This window comes from Solea senegalensis, linkage group LG3, assembly GCF_019176455.1.
Source record: "Solea senegalensis isolate Sse05_10M linkage group LG3, IFAPA_SoseM_1, whole genome shotgun sequence".
Classification (NCBI taxonomy): Eukaryota; Metazoa; Chordata; class Actinopteri; order Pleuronectiformes; family Soleidae; genus Solea; species Solea senegalensis.
The window spans coordinates 21,114,230-21,134,337 of NC_058023.1; the positions used below are offsets into that span (position 1 = coordinate 21,114,230).

At 39.8% G+C, this 20,108-nt stretch overlaps 2 protein-coding genes across 2 annotated transcripts; both read left to right on the forward strand.

Moving 5' to 3' along the window:
- The first annotated feature begins 106 nt into the window (after positions 1 to 106).
- Positions 107 to 9,610, forward strand: LOC122767072 (extracellular calcium-sensing receptor-like). Its single transcript, XM_044022417.1, has 10 exons — positions 107 to 130; positions 3,419 to 3,555; positions 3,641 to 3,935; positions 4,104 to 4,190; positions 4,384 to 4,653; positions 4,880 to 5,086; positions 5,178 to 5,453; positions 7,099 to 7,326; positions 8,398 to 8,521; positions 8,596 to 9,610. The coding sequence occupies exons 1-10, from the start codon at positions 119 to 121 to the stop codon at positions 9,510 to 9,512; spliced, it is 2,553 nt and encodes an 850-aa protein (XP_043878352.1). The 5' UTR covers positions 107 to 118; the 3' UTR covers positions 9,513 to 9,610.
- On the forward strand, positions 8,984 to 19,605 carry LOC122767079 (extracellular calcium-sensing receptor-like). The gene is made up of 11 exons (XM_044022424.1): positions 8,984 to 9,000; positions 11,190 to 11,326; positions 11,418 to 11,712; positions 11,901 to 11,987; positions 12,345 to 12,614; positions 12,851 to 13,057; positions 13,134 to 13,409; positions 14,209 to 14,436; positions 15,472 to 15,595; positions 15,934 to 16,038; positions 17,719 to 19,605. The coding sequence occupies exons 2-11, from the start codon at positions 11,217 to 11,219 to the stop codon at positions 17,748 to 17,750; spliced, it is 1,734 nt and encodes a 577-aa protein (XP_043878359.1). The 5' UTR covers positions 8,984 to 9,000; positions 11,190 to 11,216; the 3' UTR covers positions 17,751 to 19,605.
- The last annotated feature ends 503 nt before the right edge of the window (positions 19,606 to 20,108 follow it).

Sequence of the window (20,108 nt, forward strand, 5' to 3'; positions counted from 1 at the left end):
CTCATCACTTCTCCTCTTTTCTCAGACTCCATGGAGTGCACCAGTTGTCCAGAAGATTTCTGGTCCAGCCCCCAGCGTGACCACTGTGTTCCTAAGAAAACAGAGTTCCTCTCCTACCATGAGCCTCTGGGTATCTGCTTGACAACCACCTCACTGTTGGGCACATTTATCTGTGTTGTTGTTCTGGGCATCTTCATCCATCATCACAGCACACCTATAGTTCGTGCCAACAATTCAGAACTCAGTTTTCTTCTCTTGGTGTCAATCAAATTGTGTTTCTTGTGTTCATTGCTCTTCATTGGACGACCCAGATTATGGACTTGCCAACTAAGACATGCAGCATTTGGCATCAGCTTTGTGCTTTGTGTCTCATGTATCCTGGTGAAAACCATGGTGGTTCTGGCTGTGTTCAGGGCCTCCAAACCAGGAGGTGAGTCCAGTCTCAAGTGGTTTGGTGCTGTACAGCAGAGAGGGACAGTTCTGGTTCTGACTTCAGTTCAAGCAGCAATCTGCACTGTCTGGCTTGTCTCTGCTTCACCAGTGCCTTATGAAAACACCCAGTATCACAGTGACAAGATAGTTTATGAGTGTGTAGTTGGGTCCACAGTTGGTTTTGCAGTTTTACTTGGTTATATTGGTTTACTGGCTGTCCTCAGTTTTGTGTTAGCTTTTCTAGCAAAGAATCTTCCAGACAGTTTCAATGAGGCCAAACTCATCACTTTCAGCATGCTGATCTTCTGTGCAGTGTGGGTGGCCTTTGTCCCTGCTTACATCAGCTCACCAGGCAAATATGCAGATGCAGTCGAGGTATTTGCCATCCTGGCCTCCAGTTTTGGCCTCTTGGTGGCGCTGTTTGGACCCAAATGTTATATAATCATGTTGAGACCAGAGAGAAACACAAAGAAAGCTGTTATGGGTCGATGCACCACAAAGTAAAACTGTGTACACTGCTCTGTCTATCAAGTGAGTGGGAATTATAAGATGACAATATAGGTAATACAATTGTTGATAATCTTTCCAGTGTTTGGAGTTAATGTCATTTTACATAACAACTTCTACTAGTAAGAAAAGTAAACTTTTTATTATTATTATTTCACATTTATTTAGCCATGCCAAGTCATTGAAATCCATACATATAGACCTACTAAATGTGGCTCCACAGAGTATGATTGGTGTGTAACTTTACTTAAAGGTTAAGTGTGTATTTTACAGTGACATCTGGAGAATAAGCTTGAGATTGCAATGAAGAAATGCTCCTCTGCTCACACTTCCCTTCCGCCCACCAGAATGGCGTAAAAGTTTGCACTAAACCGAGTTGCTTGTATGGTTTGTCCATGCCAGGCTCCTGTAGAAACATGGATTGTCGTGACTTTGGAGTGGCAGCCCAAGACATGATATAAAGAGCTTATTCTAAGGCTACAGAAATGTAGCCCCAAAAGTACTATACACTGTCAGATTAATGCTGCTGACAAAATAAACAAATCCATTTGTATGTTGTTCATAAGCTCTGGAGAAAGTTTGCAACTTCACGAAAATAGAGAATTCTCCTCTGAGGGTGAGAAAGATCTCGGTCCTGCAGGTAGATGATGGCGTCATCCACCCCGATGCTAGGTTGGTAGACAAATTGCAGCAAGTCCATCGCTGGTCTCACCCCTTTCGGCCGAAGATGAGACAGCAGGTGGGATGTTAGTGCCACAGCTCTGTAGCTGTTGAGGTCTTTGGGGTGCGGTGTGTTTCTCATCCCATTTCCCAAATGTGTTATGTGATTTTACCTGATATGGCCCTCTGCTGACTAACTCTGTCTTTTGTACAGTGTCTTGAGATAATGTCTTGCAGCGAGAAGACCCGGGTGCAAGCCCCGGTTGGAACAAGGGTCTTTCTGCATGGAGTTTGCATGTTCTCCCTGTGTGTGCGTGGGTTTTCTCCGGGTTCTCCGGCTTCCTCCCACAGTCCAAAAACATGCAATGTGGAGATTAGGTAAATTGGACACCCTAAATTGACCATAGGTGTGAGTGTGAGAGTGAATGGTTGTTTGTCTCTATGTGTGTGTGTGTGGCCCTATGATGGACTGGCGAACTGTCCAGGGTGTACCCCGCCTATCGCCCGATGTAGCTGAGATTGGCACAGCACCCCCCGCGATCCTCTGGTGGAGGATAAAGTGGTAGATGATGATGATGATGATGATGAATTGAACCAGACAGGACAGGTCAGTCAACAGGCTCTGAAGATGCTGCCTTCATAGTCTCACATACTTGAGGAAATGATCCACTAAATGACTGACAGCCTGATGTGGAGGCTGTAGTGCATTAGCAGTGTATGTAGGATTTCATGTTTTAGTAAGGATACACAATAATTCAGACATGACACACCTGAAGCACAAATTCCAAAGGAACTTAGACATGACAGATGTTTTGACCAGTGTCTTATGAGGAGCACCTCAGCACATGAAATAGTGGAGCCAGGAATCTAACCCACAACTTTCCAGTTGAAGGATGACCCACTCTACCACGGATCCTCATTAAAGAGGATAAGGCCATCTTAAAACTGGTAAAATAATTACAGGCGTAGCATTAAATGAACAGACCTCACCTGCTGCATTTCAGTGCAGGACATTACAGTGGTGGAAAATGTGTTGCCTGATGTTGCTTGAGTTGGACTGTTTTTAGGAGGTAACTATGTTAGGATATGTTGCAGCGTTGTTGCCCATTAATACTAGAAGACCTACATTTATAACCAAGTGTAAAAACAATAAAAATGTTACATAAACATAAATATCATCATGACATAGATGTAGCAGGAATCATCAACAATGTGCTTTATTGTCACTGTTCAGAGATATTAGATACCTCTTCTCCAGATTCTGGAGCTTCAATAAATATTTACATTATTGAAGAAAATAGCTAACACATTAGTTTATTGCAAACAGAAACATACCAGCTCAGTAACATAACTGACTGCAATCACAGTATGTCCCAACTTAGTTTGTTGAATTAAAACAAAAATGTGAGATTTTTTTTTTAGATTTATAAGTTTAGATTTATAAAATGATGCACTGTCTTCAACCTGATCACACAGCCACAGTTTAATAACAGATACCATTTTGATAAATAATTTTTATTCATTCATTTAAAGATAGGTACGATAAAAATGACAACAGAACTAAATGTAAATCACACATGTAAATGACGTTGTTGAGGACCTGCCCCTACAGCTTGATATTCTGCCCTGATAGGTGAAGTGCAAGAATAAACATTGTCACGTAAATAAAAGTCAATAAAATAGACGTTATAGTGATAGGACTGAACTCAGTAAAGGGATGAACTAGAGCAAAGTCATGAGGGTATTTTTAGACAATACATTGCTCTCACTAATGTTGTACTGCTTCTTATTTTCTGCTGTGTCCTCCTCCTCTTGTCAGTTACAGAAACAGTTTAACCCAAATGGGATGTACAAAACTGGAGACGTGATTCTCGGTGGACTTTTTGCAATCAACTTCTTCTCTACTGATCCTGACCTGACTTTTACCTCAGAGTCACAGCTGCCTAACTGCTATGGGTGAGTCTGACAGTATCTCTAGTTGTGAAATGTATACCTTTGCAGAGTTACTGTATAAAGTATTTTTAATAGTAGTTTGTGTTAGTTTTAATGTTCTAGGATTCAGACAGGCTCAGACCATGGCCTTTGCTATTGATGAGATCAACAGAAACTCCAACCTGCTGCCTAATGTGACTCTGGGATACAGTCTGTATGATAACTGCTTTCTACTAGGAATTGGATTTCCTGCAGCACTGTCCTTAGTCAGTGGTCAAGAAGAGCAAGTTGCATTAGAGGAGAACTGTGTAGGAACTCCTCCAGTCTTAGGGATTGTGGGTGATACTACCTCTTCAAATTCTATAGCTATTTCTACAGTCTTAGGTTTGTACAGAATGCCTCTGGTAAGTCTTTCAATTTGATCATTATTATGATTAAATTTTGAGTTTAAATAAAATTGTATTATTTTAAACTACATTGAATCTGACAGTTGAGTAATCAACCTTAAATATTTGAAAATAGAGACAATATTAACCTTTCTCAGAAGAAGTGGTCTGCTTTTTTTTTTGCAGGTGAGTTATTTTGCCACATGTTCCTGCCTGACTGACCGACAAAAGTTTCCATCTTTCTTTAGGACAATCCCAAGTGATGCTTTTCAGGTGAAAATCTGTCCTAAAAATATTCATCACAAGTCATGTAAATCTGTTTCATTTACAGAATTGTGTGTTGTCGGATATACAACAATTAAAGTCAGTGATTGAACATGAGTCTTTGATGAACCTGTTTAGCAGGATTTCTAGTGAAGGATTATTCCAGCCTGTACACTAATCCCTCTGCTCTTTGTCCACACAGGTGAATGCTATGATTCAGATTCTAAAACACTTTGGTTGGACTTGGGCAGGTCTGCTCATCAGTGATGATGATTATGGAGTCCATGCTGCCCGATCCTTTCACTCTGATCTGGGTCCAGCTGGTGGAGGTTGTCTGGCTTACACAGAGATTTTGCCCAGTGTTTATGACCCTGTTGAACTTAGGAGAATAGTGGATGTGATGAGGAAATCTACAGCTCAAGTGGTGATCGTGTTTGCACATAAGGGTCGCATGATTAACCTCATGAAAGAGGTCAGTCACTTAAGAGATGCGAAAACCTTTTAGCCTTTTGGAAATATTTCATTACTAATATTTAAATTTTATTTGTTAAAGTTACTGAGTTGTTGAAAGTAATTTTGTTTACCTGGAAAAATTAAAATGTGCCTGTGATAGTGTGTAAATGTTTGACATCAACTGTGGACACTATATTTTACTTTACTGGTATGAATTTATATACTTGTTGTAATGTAATATACAGGTGGTGAGGCAGAATGTGACAGGCCTGCAGTGGATTGCCAGTGAAGCCTGGACATCAGTTGATGTGCTCCAGACTCCTCACCTCATGCCGTACCTTGGTGGAACAGTGGGCATCTCCATTCGTCGAGGAGAAATACGAGGACTAAGAGACTTCCTGTTAAAAATACACCCTGACCTACATCACAACAAAACAGATGAATACAGCATGGTGAGAATGTCCATCTGACTTGGTAGTTGTGAAAAGTATTTCCTTGCAGTATTTCAAAATGAACACATTGTTTGAATGAACAAAATTGCAGGTGAATCAGTTTTGGGAACACACATTTCAGTGTAGATTTGCACCACCTCCAGAAGGTTGGGTGAAAGCTGGGGGACAATTATGCACTGGACAGGAAGTTATAGAGAATGTGGAGAATGAATTGGTTGATGTTTCAAACCTCAGGTCAGAGTATAATGTGTATAAGGCTGTGTACGCTCTGGCATATGCTCTTGATGACATGCTGCAGTGTGAGCCAGGGAGAGGACCTTTCAGCAACAACACCTGTGCTCATTTACAAAGAATGGAGCCATGGCAGGTGAGAGATCAGATTACACCACTTTTAATTTTACTTCATCTTTTGTAATTCTTTAAGATTTGATTGAACTGTAAAAGGTTAATAAATTAATGAATGAATGCATTTCACTTTCCCCTACAACAAGCAGATAGTGGATTGTAATATCAAGGTCAAAGTGGAAGTATATAATAGTCATGTGACGTGAAAAAGGAAATCATTCAATGGAAATTATTCAGAAAAAAAGTTTATTCTGCAATAATTAGTTTTATGTTTATTTCACTGTACTGCTGTATTCACAAATTCAATTCATTCAATTCAAATGTATTTGTATAGCACCAAATCACAAGCTACATTATCTCTATGCAAAAACAAAAAAACTCCCTTTTAACAGGAAGAAATCTCTGACAGAACCAGACAAAGATGTGGGGACTTTCACCCAAAGATTATTTAATACCAATTAAAAGGACACGCAAGTATAAAAGTATAAAACTATAAAAATGCAGGAGACGTGATTCCAAATGTTAAAATAATGCACACTTTAATAGATAGTTTAAAAGCACAATGTGTTCACTCAAACCAAAAGAAATAAATCTGTTCAGGCTTAGGCTCGTGGTGAAATGCAGCTAGTGAGAGGAGGAGTCTAAATTAAAATACTCAAATCACCAGGTCATGTGACAGGCACACACACACACACACAGTGAATGCCCAAATCCCAGGGGACACAGCACGCAGGGAAAATGGACACCTCCACCCAGGTCACCAGCACCACCACCAGCCTTGGCACTAAAAACAAGATACAGAAATTAATTACATGAAAATTCAGGATTATAACAACAACAACAACAATAATAATAATAATAATAATAATAATAAGACTGGGCAAATTATGTTACTAAACTAAAACTAAATATAAATTGCCCAGAATAAGAAAAGAAAACAAGAAAATATCATTAATCACTCAAAGAAAATATCACTTATCACTCAAAGAAAATAACCAAATCAAACACAATAAACCATAGAATCACAACTGGGCAAATTATACTACCAAAAATAATTTACATATAATTCCCCAAAATAATAAACATATAACACTATATAAAACACACTAATATGCCCCAAAAAAGGACAGGTGAAATAACAAAATCAAAATAAACAAAATTGAAGTGAACCTAAACTAAAACATCAAAATAAAACGGCAAGCACAGACAGCGGCCACGGGAGAAGCCGTGAAGCGACACGGTATGACGTCAAGGCAGGTGTCTCACCACCGCAAACTGGAGAGACAGCGCAGAACGAGAACCGGTAGAATATGCCGCATTTATAGTCCCATCCACCTACAATGCATAGCTACCATTGGCGTTCAAATTAAGGCCGTCATAGTGCATGAGATGGAGCACATCCATGCTGCTACATTCGTAATGAGGCATTATCATTAATAAACTGAAATTTATCATATAAGTATGATGTAAACTAGCACAGGGCAGTACCTGTGATCCCAAGAGTCCAGTCCATGCGCCAGTCTATGTAATAGAATATCAAGATCAATGGTGTCGAATGCAGCACTAAGATCTAAAAGGACAAGTAAAGAGACTCGACCATTTACTGCTGGGCAGTAATTGTAGTTTTTTTCTTGTTTTCCTTTTGTGTCTTATTCTATTATCCAAAGCTTGTGCATTACTTGGAAAAAGTCAACTTCACCACAACATTTGGTGATCAAGTGTCATTTGATGAGAATGGGGATGCCTTACCTGTATATGACATTATGAACTGGGTGTGGCTCCCTGATGGAAGAACTAAAGTTCAGAGAGTGGGTGAGGTTAAGAGGTCAGCCTTCAAAGGTGAAGAACTCACACTGGATGAAGACAAAATCTTCTGGAACTTTGCATCCAAACAGGTTATTTCTTAATTGTTTTATACTACTTTCTCTTTCCCCCTCTCATTTGTTGAGTCATACTTTTTCTCTGAGTCCAAAGATGTTTGCTATGGTCCATCTGACATGAATGATGTCAGCCACCCATGAGCATGATGGAACTGACAAACCCTTCATGGACAAACATGTACTCCTGCATTTTTTTGGCTGTGGACTGTACTCACCAAATGCTCAAGCTTCATGTAACATAACACTTTCCAAATGCCAAAATTGCAAACAACATTTCTTAAATGAACCTAATCTTACCTCCAGTAAAGAAAACAGAAATGACAACATAACTCACCTAACTTATCTTAACACATTAAACTAAACTGTAACAATCTACTACTACTACTATCAATGCCAACTTGGATTACACAGACTCAGGATTTGTTTGAAAAGAGTGAGCAGGAAACCAAGAGTATTCTAACACTCCAGAGGCTGCTCACCTTGGAGACCTGCTGCGGATATGAATATGGATATATGGCCTGTTGCGAGATTTACACCCACTCTATAGTAGGTTCAGGAGGGTTTTTATAGTCCAGTCCCCCATCATTTCATCCACTCATGTTGAGTCAAGTTTTCCTCAAATGAGCCACTCACAGTGTGCCACCTGGTTGCTGACATCCAATTGAGACACTAATTGCACACACTCAAAGGAAGAGAGAGCTGCAAACCATACTGCCAAACAAACATAAACATTTGAACCAGGGCGATAACAATTACATCCATCCATTCATCCATCCATCCATCCATCCATGCTGTGCCAATCTCAGTTGACATAGGGCAATAGGCGGGGTACACCCTGGGCAGATTGCCAGTCCATCACAAAGCCACATATAGAGACAAACAACCATTCACTCTCACATTCACACCTATGGTGAATTAGTTAATACACAAGACTGACACAGATCCTATTTTTTTTTTGTGAACGGAACCTTTGCCATGGATGCGCAAATGGAAATCCATAGCAACAGTCTATGGACACCAGAATATGGAAGAGTATGGAGAGACCCACATAGAATAAAATAACAGATCCTGATTTTCCCCACACAGCCTCCTCGGTCAGTGTGCAGTGAGAGCTGTCCTCCAGGTACCCGCATGGCCAGAAAGAAGGGGGAACCGGAGTGTTGTTTTGACTGTGTCCCTTGTTCTGAGGGAAAGATCAGCAATACAACTGGTGAGTGTAAAGTTTTAAACATCACAGTTCAGAGATGTTGTATAAACATGTTTCTCATCACTTTTTTTTCTCAGACTCGATGGAGTGCACCAGTTGTCCAGAAGATTTCTGGTCCAGCCCCCAGCGTGACCACTGTGTTCCTAAGAAAACAGAGTTCCTCTCCTACCATGAGCCTCTGGGTATCTGCTTGACAACCACCTCACTGTTGGGCACATTTATCTGTGTTGTTGCTCTGGGCATCTTCATCCATCATCACAGCACACCTATAGTTCGTGCCAATAATTCAGAACTCAGTTTTCTTCTCTTGGTGTCACTCAAACTGTGTTTCTTGTGTTCATTGCTCTTCATTGGACGACCCAGATTATGGACTTGCCAACTAAGACATGCAGCATTTGGCATCAGCTTTGTGCTTTGTGTCTCATGTATCCTGGTGAAAACCATGGTGGTTCTGGCTGTGTTCAGGGCCTCCAAACCAGGAGGTGAGTCCAGTCTCAAGTGGTTTGGTGCTGTACAGCAGAGAGGGACAGTTCTGGTTCTGACTTCTATTCAAGCAGCAATCTGCACTGTCTGGCTTGTCTCTGCTTCACCAGTGCCTCATAAAAACACCCAGTATCACAGTGACAAGATAGTTTATGAGTGTGTAGTTGGGTCCACAGTTGGTTTTGCAGTTTTACTTGGTTATATTGGTTTACTGGCTGTCCTCAGTTGTTTGTTAGCTTTTCTAGCAAGGAATCTTCCAGACAGTTTCAATGAGGCCAAACTCATCACTTTCAGCATGCTGATCTTCTGTGCAGTGTGGGTGGCCTTTGTCCCTGCTTACATCAGCTCACCAGGCAAATATGCAGATGCAGTGGAGGTATTTGCCATTTTGGCCTCCAGTTTTGGCCTCTTGGTGGCGCTGTTTGGACCCAAATGCTATATAATCCTGTTGAGACCAGAGAGAAATACAAAGAAAGCTGTTATGGGTCGAGGCACCACAAAGATAAACTGAACACTGCTGTCTCTCGGTCTATCCTCTATATTTCAGAATTTAGTGGTAATTATAAGATGACAACATAATAATTATGTAATAAAATTGTTGATAATTTTTCCAGTGTTTGGACTTAATGTCATTTTACATAACTACTTCCACAAGTAAGAAAAGTAACCTTGTTTATTATTATTTCACATTTATTTAGCCATGACACGTCATTGAAATTCATACATATAGAATTGCTAAATGTGGATCCACAGTGTATGATTGGTGTGTAGTTTACTTAAAGGTTAAGTGTGTCATTTACAGAGACATGTACAGAATAAGCTTGAGATTGTAATGAAGAAATGGTCCTCTACTCACCCTTCCCTTCCACCCATCAGAATGGCGTTGCCATCTTCAGATGAGGTTCTGTTTAAAGACACATTTATTAATTTTAATTGTATAGTTCATAGACATGTATGTTAGTGAAAGTTAGTTAATTATCCACATAGTGTTAGTGTTCGATCGCTAACCACGGGCTGGCAATAACTTGCCAATCTGTCCCATTTGAATGAAGCAGCAGTGCTGCACAGTGTTGGTGTTGTGACATGAAGAAGTGTCTTTGACAGGGTTGATGTTCAGGATCTTTCTCCTCTTAAGGATCTTTAGCTGTTAGAGCTAAAGCCAGAGTTGTATATACTTTGTTTCATGTTCAAGTTGGAAGTGGTCAGGACTTTATACAAATTATGTTTATTTCATTTTGCTCAGGTTTGGAAATGGCACATCTGAAGCACAAACTCCAGGAGTAACAAGTGTCTGCTAAGGGACACATCAGCGCATAGAGTAGTGGAGCCAGGAATCTAACCCACAACTTTCCAGTTGAAAGATGACCCAGTCTACCACTGATCCTCATTAAAGAGGATCAGTCCATCTTAAAACTGGTAACATAATTGCAGGTGTAACAGACCTCACCTGCTGTATATCAGTGCAGGACACTGCAGTGGTGGAAGATGTGTTGCCTGATTGTCCATCTCAAAGGAGGTCACTATAAGTTTGGATATGTTGCAACATTATTGCCCATTAATACTAGAGGACCTCCATTTATAAACAGGTGTAAAAACAATAAAACAAAAACAAACAACATCATGACATAGATGTAGCAAAGATCATCAACAAAGTGATTTATTGTCACTGTTCAGAGATATTAGATACCTCTTCTCCAGATGCTGGAGCGTCAATAAATATGTTTGGAGTTTATTTACATTGTTACAAGAGAAGAGCTAACAAATTAGATTAAGGCAAACAGAAACATAGCAGCTCAATAACAACTTGTTCACACAGCCGCAGTTTAATAACAGGTGCAATTTTGATTGATTCATTTAATTAAGAAACATATTTGTGTGACTAAAGATACTGTAAAGATAATCCAAGAAGTAAAACTCAACAACTAAAAGAAAAAAGTTACAAAACTATATGCAAATGAGACATGACGTTCCTGTGGAACGTTCCTACAGCTTGTTATTCTGCCCTGATAGGTGATGTGCAAGAATAAACATTGTAATAAGTCAATAAAATAGATGATGTAGCGATAGGACTAAACGCAGTGTAGGGATGAACCAGAGCAAAGTCATGAGGGTATTTTTAGACAATAAGTTGCTCTCATTATTGTTGTACTGCTCCTTATTCTCCACTGTGTCCTCCTCCTCATGTCAGTCACAGGGACAGTTTAATCTAAATGGGATGCACAAATCTGGAGACGTGATTCTAGGTGGACTTTTTGCAATCAACTTCTTTTCTGATGAAGTTGACCTGACCTTTACCTCAGAGTCACAGCTGCCTACCTGTTATGGGTGAGACAGTATCTGTAGTTGTGAAATATAACTTTGCAGAGTTACTGTATAGAGTATTTTTCAACAGTAAACACTTATATATTTGTGTTAGTTTTCATGTTATAGGATTCAGACAGGCTCACACCATGGCCTTTGCTGTTGATGAGATCAACAGAAACTCCAACCTGCTGCCTAATGTGACTCTGGGATACAGTCTGTATGATAACTGCTTACAATTACGATTTGGATTTCCTGCAGCACTGACCTTAGTCAGTGGTCAAGAAGAGCAATTTACATTAGAGGAGAACTGTGTAGGAACTCCTCCAGTCCTAGGGATTGTGGGTGATTCAACCTCTTCAAATTCTATAGCCATTTCTGCCGTCCTAGGTTTGTACAGAGTGCCTCTGGTAAGTTTTGAGTCCTTCAATTGAATCATTATTGTGTTAAAATGTTTAGTTTAATTGAAATTAAATTGTATTATTTTACAACACATTTAATGAATATCTGACAGTTGAGTCATCAACCTAAAGTATTTTGAAAATATTAGAAAAAAAATTCAACTTTTTCCAGAAGAAGTGGTCTGCTCTTTTTGCAGGTGAGTCATTTTGCCACATGTTCCTGCCTGAGTGACCAACACAAGTTTCCATCTTTCTTTAGGACGATCCCAAGTGATGCTTTTCAGGTAAAAATCTGTCTAAAGGGAAAATGTTATGTTATGTAAGGCTTGTCTGTGCTAATGTTAGATGTTAAACTCCTCTTAACCTGAAGTCGGTTGCTTTAACTGCTTGACGAAAACATGCGAGAATGGCGATAATGCTACGTCGGCGGGGGGGGGAGTGAGGAAATGTGTTTAATTTCCGCTCTGCATTAGCGTGGTGGTTACAGCTGAACATACATTACAAACAGAATTTTTTGGTACATGTGTGTATTTGACCCGGATGTCCTGTACTGAATGAGTCTTTGATGAACCGGTAACAGGATTTCTAGTGAAAGATGATTCCAGCCTATGCATTAATCCCTCTGCTCCGTGTCCACACAGGTGAATGCTATGATTCAGATTCTGAAACACTTTGGTTGGACTTGGACAGGTCTGCTCTTCAGTGGTGATGATTATGGACTCCATGCTGCCCGATCCTTTCACACAGATCTGGGTCCAGCTGGTGGAGGTTGTCTGGCTTACGCAGAGATTTTGCCTCTGGGTGATGATCCTGCTGAACTCAGGAGAATAGTGGATGTGATGAGAAAATCTACAGCTCGAGTGGTGATTGTGTTTGCAAATAAGGGTCGCATGATTAACCTCATGAAAGAGGTCAGTCTTTGAAGAGATAAGTTACAAAAACCTTTTAGCCTTTGGAAAATAATCATTACTACTATTTTAATTGCAATTTGTTTAAGTTTCTGCTAAGAAGGTTTGACAGTAATTTTATTTAACAGGACAAATTCAAATTTGTCTGTAATATTGTGTAAAACACAGGTTTGTGTATGACATCAACTGTGGAAAGTATGAATTTATATACTTTTGTTATATTATTCTGCCATGTACAGGTGGTGAGGCAGAATGTGACAGGCCTGCAGTGGATGGGAAGTGAAGCCTGGTCATCAGTTGATTTGCTCCAGACTCCTCACCTCATGCCGTATCTGGGTGGAACACTGGGCATCTCCATTCGTCGAGGAGAAATACCAGGACTCAGAGACTTCCTGTTAAAAGTACGTCCTGACCTACATCACAACAACACAGATGGAAGCAGCATGGTGAGAGTTTCCCTCTGACTTGGTATTTGTAATGAGTATTAAAGCTGCATTAATTTAAAAATGAACTGCATTACAGGTGAATCAGTTTTGGGAACACACATTTCAGTGTATTTTTGCACCACCTCCAGCAGGTTGGGTGGAAGCTGGAGGACAATTGTGTACTGGACAGGAATTTATAGAGAATGTGGAGAATGAATTGGTGGATGTTTCAAACCTCAGGTCAGAGTATAATGTATATAAGGCTGTGTACGCTCTGGCGTATGCTCTTGATGACATGCTGCAGTGTGAGCCAGGGACAGGACCTTTCAGCAACAACACCTGTGCTCATTTACAAACACTGGAGCCATGGCAGGTGAGATATCAGTTTGCACTAAACTTTTTAATTTGACTTCATCTTTTGTATTTCAAGATTTGAATAAAGTGTAAGAAGTTAATGAATTGACAAATTAAAACTTCTCACTTTCCCCTATACAGCAAGCAGATAGTGGATTGTAATATCAGGTCAAAGTGTAATTATATACAGCAATAGTTATGTGATGTGACTTTAATGGAAATTATTTTCATAAAAGAAAAACATCTTGCCATAATTAGTTGAATGTTTATTTCTCTCTATGCTACTGTGTTCACAAATATACTGTAACAAAAATATGTTCTTATACAAGTTAAATATAAGGTGCAGTTTGTAAAGTAGGTCAAACTTAAAATAAAATGTATCTTTTATTTGACATTAAGTTTTGAATGTAGTATTTATATTTAACAGTGATATTTATGTTCATGTACTATTTAATATATGTATAAGTGAACCAAGTATTGGTGTAAATGTGGAAATGTACAACTTTTTTAAACATTGTTTGAAGATAATTTGGCAAAATGTTGGTGTTATTTTCAGCTTGAGCCACTTTACAAAAGTAGATCACGTTGATGAACAGGCTAAATAGAAGTAAATTCCATCTCCACTCTTCATTAAGGCCAGAGGCATTTTTCAAGTTGTCAGTCAGTTATCTTTAGCAAAATATCTTTGGCACAATAAATTCCTTTTAAGTCAACATGCACGTGATAAACTGTTGGTCAGCTGAGGCAAACAAACTACTGGGTAGTGATTGTAATTGTTGTTCTTATTTTCCTTTTATGTCTGATTCTATTATCCAAAGCTTGTGTATTACTTGGGAAAAGTCAACTTCACCACATCTTTTGGTGATCAAGTATCATTTGATGAGAATGGTGATGCCTTACCTGTTTATGACGTCATGAACTGGGTGTGGCTCCCTGATGGAAGAACTAAAGTTCAGAGAGTGGGTGAGTTTAAGAGGTCAGCCTTCAAAGGTGAAGAACTCACACTGGATGAAGACAAAATCTTCTGGAACTTTGAATCCAAACAGGTTATTTCTTAATTGTTTTAGCCAACTATCTCTTTCCCCACTCATTGGTCTAGAGTCATACTTTTTCTCTGAGTCCAAAGAGGTTTGCTATGGTCCATCTCACATGAATGATGTCATCCTCATGACAAACCCTTCATGAACCCTATCTTAGCACATCTCCATCCACTCAGCTCCCTCCACAATCTCTTATCAACTGTTTGTCGGAAATTAAATCTTGGTTGACTTCTGCTGCAGCTACACAGCTGGAAGACTGAGGTGATTGCTGTCGCTCCCAGGTCTCTCCTCCATAAGGTTGGAGATCTGGTCCTCTCTGTGGATGGCTTCACCACTTCGCTGTCCATGGAGGTCCGAAACGTGGGTCTCATTATGGAGTCCACTCTATCATTTGACAAACACATCAAATCAGTCACAAACCAACTTTTTCCACCTTAGAACTATCTCACGACTCCGGGAATCACTCCCTGATTCTTTTGCTGAGACCCTCATCCATGCATTTATAATGTTATGCCTGGACTACTGGAATGCTGTCCTGTATGGGGTCCCCAAGAAAATGCTGGATTGGCTCCAACATGTTAGACATGCTCTGCTTCCAGGATTCTCACTCGGACCAAACCATGGCAACACATCACCCCGGCACTGAAACATCTGCACTGGCTCCCCGTTAAGTTCAGGATCATCAGGCTTCCTTTTTCCTCTCATCAAACACATTTCTTACAGGTTGTAAATTATACGTTGTTTGTTGGAGGGGGACAAATATCCCACTCTGCATCTTGTGCTGCTATGGGCAGAACGACTCAGACATCACTGCCAGCAAAATGCCAACGATACTGCACAGCTGGCAGCCATGTGTCAATGGCATGTGCACCGATTGGGGGATTAAAAAATGGCCAGTTCATCATCGATCTTCACAAAGCCGCAACATTCCTGTGGACGCAAACGGAAATCCATAGCAACACTCTGCGGACACAGAACATGGAAGAGTATGGAAAGACCCCCATAGGATAAAATAACAGATCCTGATTTTTCTCCACACAGCCTCCCCGGTCAGTGTGCAGTGAGAGCTGTCCTCCAGGTACCCGCATGGTCAGAAAGAAGGGGGAACCGGAGTGTTGTTTTGACTGTGTCCCTTGTTCTGAGGGAAAGATCAGCAATACAACTGGTGAGTGTAAAGTTTTAAACATCACAGTTTAGAGATGTTGTACACTTGAGTACGATATTATTAGCCTCCCTATGAAAATGGCATTGTTTTAAATGTACAAAACTGACTACAAGCATCAGGGGGCTAATAATTTTGACCCTGGTAGTTTTTGATTTTTGTGGAATAATTTAATTTCTGTGTGCAAATAGTCAAATAATGGAAGTATCCAAAATAAAACTGGGATGTTTGAAAAGGCTGTGATAAAAATGATTTGCTCTGGTTAAGAGCACTTGGGAAATACCTTTAAAACAATGACATTTTCAGAGGGGGGTTAATAATTTGTATTCCATCTTTCTCAGACTCCATGGAGTGCACCAGTTGTCCAAAAGATTTCTGGTCAAGCCCCCAGCGTGACCACTGTGTTCCTAAGAAAACAGAGTTCCTCTCCTACCATGAGCCTCTGGGTATCTGCTTGACAACCACCTCACTGTTGGGCACATTTATCTGTGTTGTTGTTCTGGGCATCTTCATCCATCATCACAGCACACCTATAGTTCGTGCCAACAATTCAGAACTCAGTTTTCTTCTCTTGGTGTCGCTCAAATTGTGTTTTTTGTGTTCATTGCTCTTCATTGGACGACCCAGATTATGGACTTGCCAACTAAGACATGCAGCATTTGGCATCAGCTTTGTGCTTTGTGTCTCGTGTATCCTGGTGAAAACCATGGTGGTTCTGGCTGTGTTCAGGGCCTCCAAACCAGGAGGTGAGTCCAGTCTCAAGTGGTTTGGTGCTGTACAGCAGAGAGGGACAGTTCTGGTTCTGACTTCTATTCAAGCAGCAATCTGCACTGCCTGGCTTGTCTCTGCTTCACCAGTGCCTCATAAAAACACCCAGTATCACAATGACAAGATAGTTTATGAGTGTGTAGTTGGGTCCACAGTTGGTTTTGCAGTTTTACTTGGTTATATTGGTTTACTGGCTGTCCTCAGCTTTTTGTTTGCTTTTCTAGCAAGGAATCTTCCAGACAGTTTCAATGAGGCCAAACTCATCACTTTCAGCATGCTGATCTTCTGTGCAGTGTGGGTGGCCTTTGTCCCTGCTTACATCAGCTCACCAGGCAAATATGCAGATGCAGTGGAGGTATTTGCCATTTTGGCCTCCAGTTTTGGCCTCTTGGTGGCGCTGTTTGGACCCAAATGTTATATAATCATGTTGAGACCAGAGAGAAACACAAAGAAAGCAGTGATGGGTCGAGGCGCCACAAAGTAAAATTGTGAGCACTCCTGTCTCTCTGTCTATTCTTTATATTTCAGAATTGAATGGTAATCATAAGATGACAATATAGGCAATACAATTGTTGATAATAAAAAAAAAATGTATATTGAACCATTTAATTTTTCTTATTTTTAAAAGCAACAAGTGTCACATTGTAACATATTAAAAATGTCTTACGACGTGTACAAATTAAATTCTGGCAGTACTTTTAGCAGTAGCTTACAATGCTCACACAAGCACAGTACTCACATGTGTAGTTACTGTAATCATATACCTACCAATATGCCTGTCTGAGCATCCCTTTAGGAGTATGAAGTGACAGTTTGACAGGTCAGTACTGATAATGATCCTCCATTTTAAAATATTGGACAAAATGATAAATATCCCTTTAAGGTTCGTAAGCAAACAGTAAGTTCTGTATTAGTTCTCTACTTTAAAAGTTTCTAGTCTGTCAAGATCTACTAGTTCACATAGTCATCCAAAGCACTTGCCCACAGCCTATCAATAATGTATTTACAATGCACACTGCGTTTGCCATACTGTGCCTTCTTGTGCTTTTTCATCCCTTATAACAGGCAACCCAGGGTTTTGAACTATCACCAGAAAAAATATACCACTTTGTATCAACTTTTATCAGTTTTGAATCCATTCTAAATTACTACATCTTGATCAGTCAAACAAATGCTTTTTTAAACACATGTTCCCCCCTGCGCCATTGTAAAGTAATTCATGTTTATTTCTTTAAACATGAATTGAATTTAAAAGTGCTCTGATCATTTAATCTAATTTTTTTTTTTGTATAATGACTGCACACTTTCAATACACTTTTATGTCTTCTCACTCTTTACACTCTTTTTTTCTGTTTCAGTCAGGCGAAGACCTTGTCCTGTACCTGGATAAACGTCCTCTCTCCTCCCCAGTTCTGCTTTTTGATGGTTCTATCATCATTGCGGCTGTGGGTAACATACCTGTGACCACCTGTTAACATACCCCAAATGTCTTGCAACGCTCTTCTCTGTTATTCAAACATCCATGATCAAGATGCCACTAGTGCGTACAAGTAGGCAATGGCTGATTGGAAATCCTTCATTGAGATGTAGCTGAATGTCAGGTCAGTTTTTTTTGTTATTTTTAGCTGTGCCTTACAATAGCTGTGTATATTCTGCAAGCGTATTACAGTGTTACTTAGTTATTTGCTTAAATGACTCACAGGGGTTCTGGCAGTTTTACCTCTTTTGCCAACAGAGAAATTAAGCAAATTATGACAGTTGGAGTGACAGACGTTGAAACACCAGGGTTTACAAGAGGCTTAACGACACTGAGGCCTGTGAGAGTTTTTAAGAAACCAGGTCAGAAAAAAAAAGGTTTTGCAGGTTTTTCAGATCTTTGATAAATAGATACAATTCTGAAGAAGTTTAAAGTTGAATGCAAGTTGAATTAAAAAAGAATCAAAAGCACTTTTAAAATTTAGAGTCTTTAAAAATTTTAGAGAAATGTGATGGAGTTTGACAAGTAATTACAAGGCAGCAGCGATGTGCAGGAGGACAGGGAGCTAGTGATCTATAATAGGAATAGTGAAAAAAACAGGCAAATGGTCTGATATACAGGTGTCACAGATTTCAATGACATGAACACATCTCCTTGTATCGCTTCTGTCTCTCCTTTCTCTCTGCCTGTTCTCGCTCTCTCTCTGTACTCTGGTTCATGAAGATAACCTATTGGATTTTCTCTATGGTTCATCTTCATCAGTTTCATAGTGAGACATGTTTGTTTGTTTAGTTTCCCTCACTCTCTCTCTCTGACTAAAACGAGTGAAACACCGCAACTTGTGACTTGACTGGCTGTGTGGAGTAGTGATACGTGCAAGAAAATAGTGATAGTGAAACTGATCTCATATCCTCCTGTTTGTTATGTGTCCCAAACTCTCCTCCAGAACTACTTGTTTTACATTATATCCACTCTACTGCTGGGGTCTGTGTCATACAACTTAATGTTAAAAAATCTGAACTACGTATCCCTTTAAGTTGAACTAGTACTCTGGCTCGCATTCTCAATCTTACCAAATCAGCTCCTTGCATGAGGCCAGGATATTCAGTAGAGCTTGACAATCATAGACCAGAAGAGTAGTAACAACCAGACGACAAAAACATAAAATAATGCAGTAACAAGGCAGTGAGGCACCAACTGGTGGCTGGCCAAATACACTGGTGCCATCTTGTCGGGTGACTATGGATGTATGTAGCTGTAGGTTCCAATTAAATACCTCTTCTCCAGATGCTGGAGCTTCAATACATATTTCTGGAGTTTATTTAAATTGTTGAAGAGAAGAGCTAACATATTAGTGTATTGCAAACAGAAACATAGCAGCTCAATGACATACAGTAACTGACTGTAATCAGAGTAACCAACTATAGGTTAGATTTACATAATGATGCACTGTCCTGCCTCAACCAGCTCACACAGCCACATTCAACAACAGATTAACTTTTTGATGCATTATTTTTATTAATAATTAATTTACAAAACATCTTTATGTGACTAAAATACTGGACAACAACCAAACAATAAGTAAAACGTTTTCAAACTGTCATTTAAAGGCTGATACAAACACTTGCAACATGACGATAAATGACAACAGAACTATTTGCAAATTAGTGCTGTCAATATTTAATTGCGATTAATCGCTTTAATGTGTTAACTTGCAATAATCCCACATTTTTATCTATTCTAAATGTCCCTTGATTTTTTATTGTCCCATTATTTTTTCTCATTGTAATGCTCTTAACATAGAAAAGTGGATCGGCTTTCTTTGTGCAAATTTTTTTGTTTTTTTTATTGAGACAATATCTGTCACTCTACATATTGTGAGTTATTCCTCTTAAGAGATGCTGTGTATCACCCTGCATTGCTGTGAATAAAGTTCCGTTCTTCAACGCAGACGGAGTCCCGTGGTTTAATGTGTTGTTGAGTAATGAGCTGATCCGAGCTAAAGGAGCTAGCCATCTTTGGAGGTCTCCAATCTATGGTTCGGGGGTCTGCCAGCTTGGTTTGTAACACTGCATACATCATTTCTTGGATGTGGGGAGTGCATCGAGAAATGATTCAGGCTGTGTTGGATATGGAGAGCCCGCTTGGAGACCGCTTGGAGAGTGGATTGCCATCCACTCAAAATATAACGTTAACCTACTACTCTTTGGTCAGCTCACAAGCCCAAAACAAGTGTGTGCAGCGTGCCTGTTTTGTTTCCAGTCTAGGGGT

What these genes read in the sequence shown, in the direction of transcription:
- LOC122767079 (XM_044022424.1), top strand. Translation starts at nt 11,217, where the DNA reads ATGCACAAATCTGGAGACGTGATTCTAGGTGGACTTTTTGCAATCAAC. An exon ending in TGATTAACCTCATGAAAGAG is followed by an intron (nt 12,615 to 12,850) that starts GTCAGTCTTTGA and finishes TGCCATGTACAG; the next exon opens with GTGGTGAGGCAGAATGTGAC. An exon ending in AAAGATCAGCAATACAACTG is followed by an intron (nt 15,596 to 15,933) that starts GTGAGTGTAAAG and finishes CATCTTTCTCAG; the next exon opens with ACTCCATGGAGTGCACCAGT.
- LOC122767072 (XM_044022417.1), top strand. An exon ending in GTTTGTACAGAATGCCTCTG is followed by an intron (nt 3,936 to 4,103) that starts GTAAGTCTTTCA and finishes TTTTTTTTGCAG; the next exon opens with GTGAGTTATTTTGCCACATG. An exon ending in AAAGAATGGAGCCATGGCAG is followed by an intron (nt 5,454 to 7,098) that starts GTGAGAGATCAG and finishes TATTATCCAAAG; the next exon opens with CTTGTGCATTACTTGGAAAA.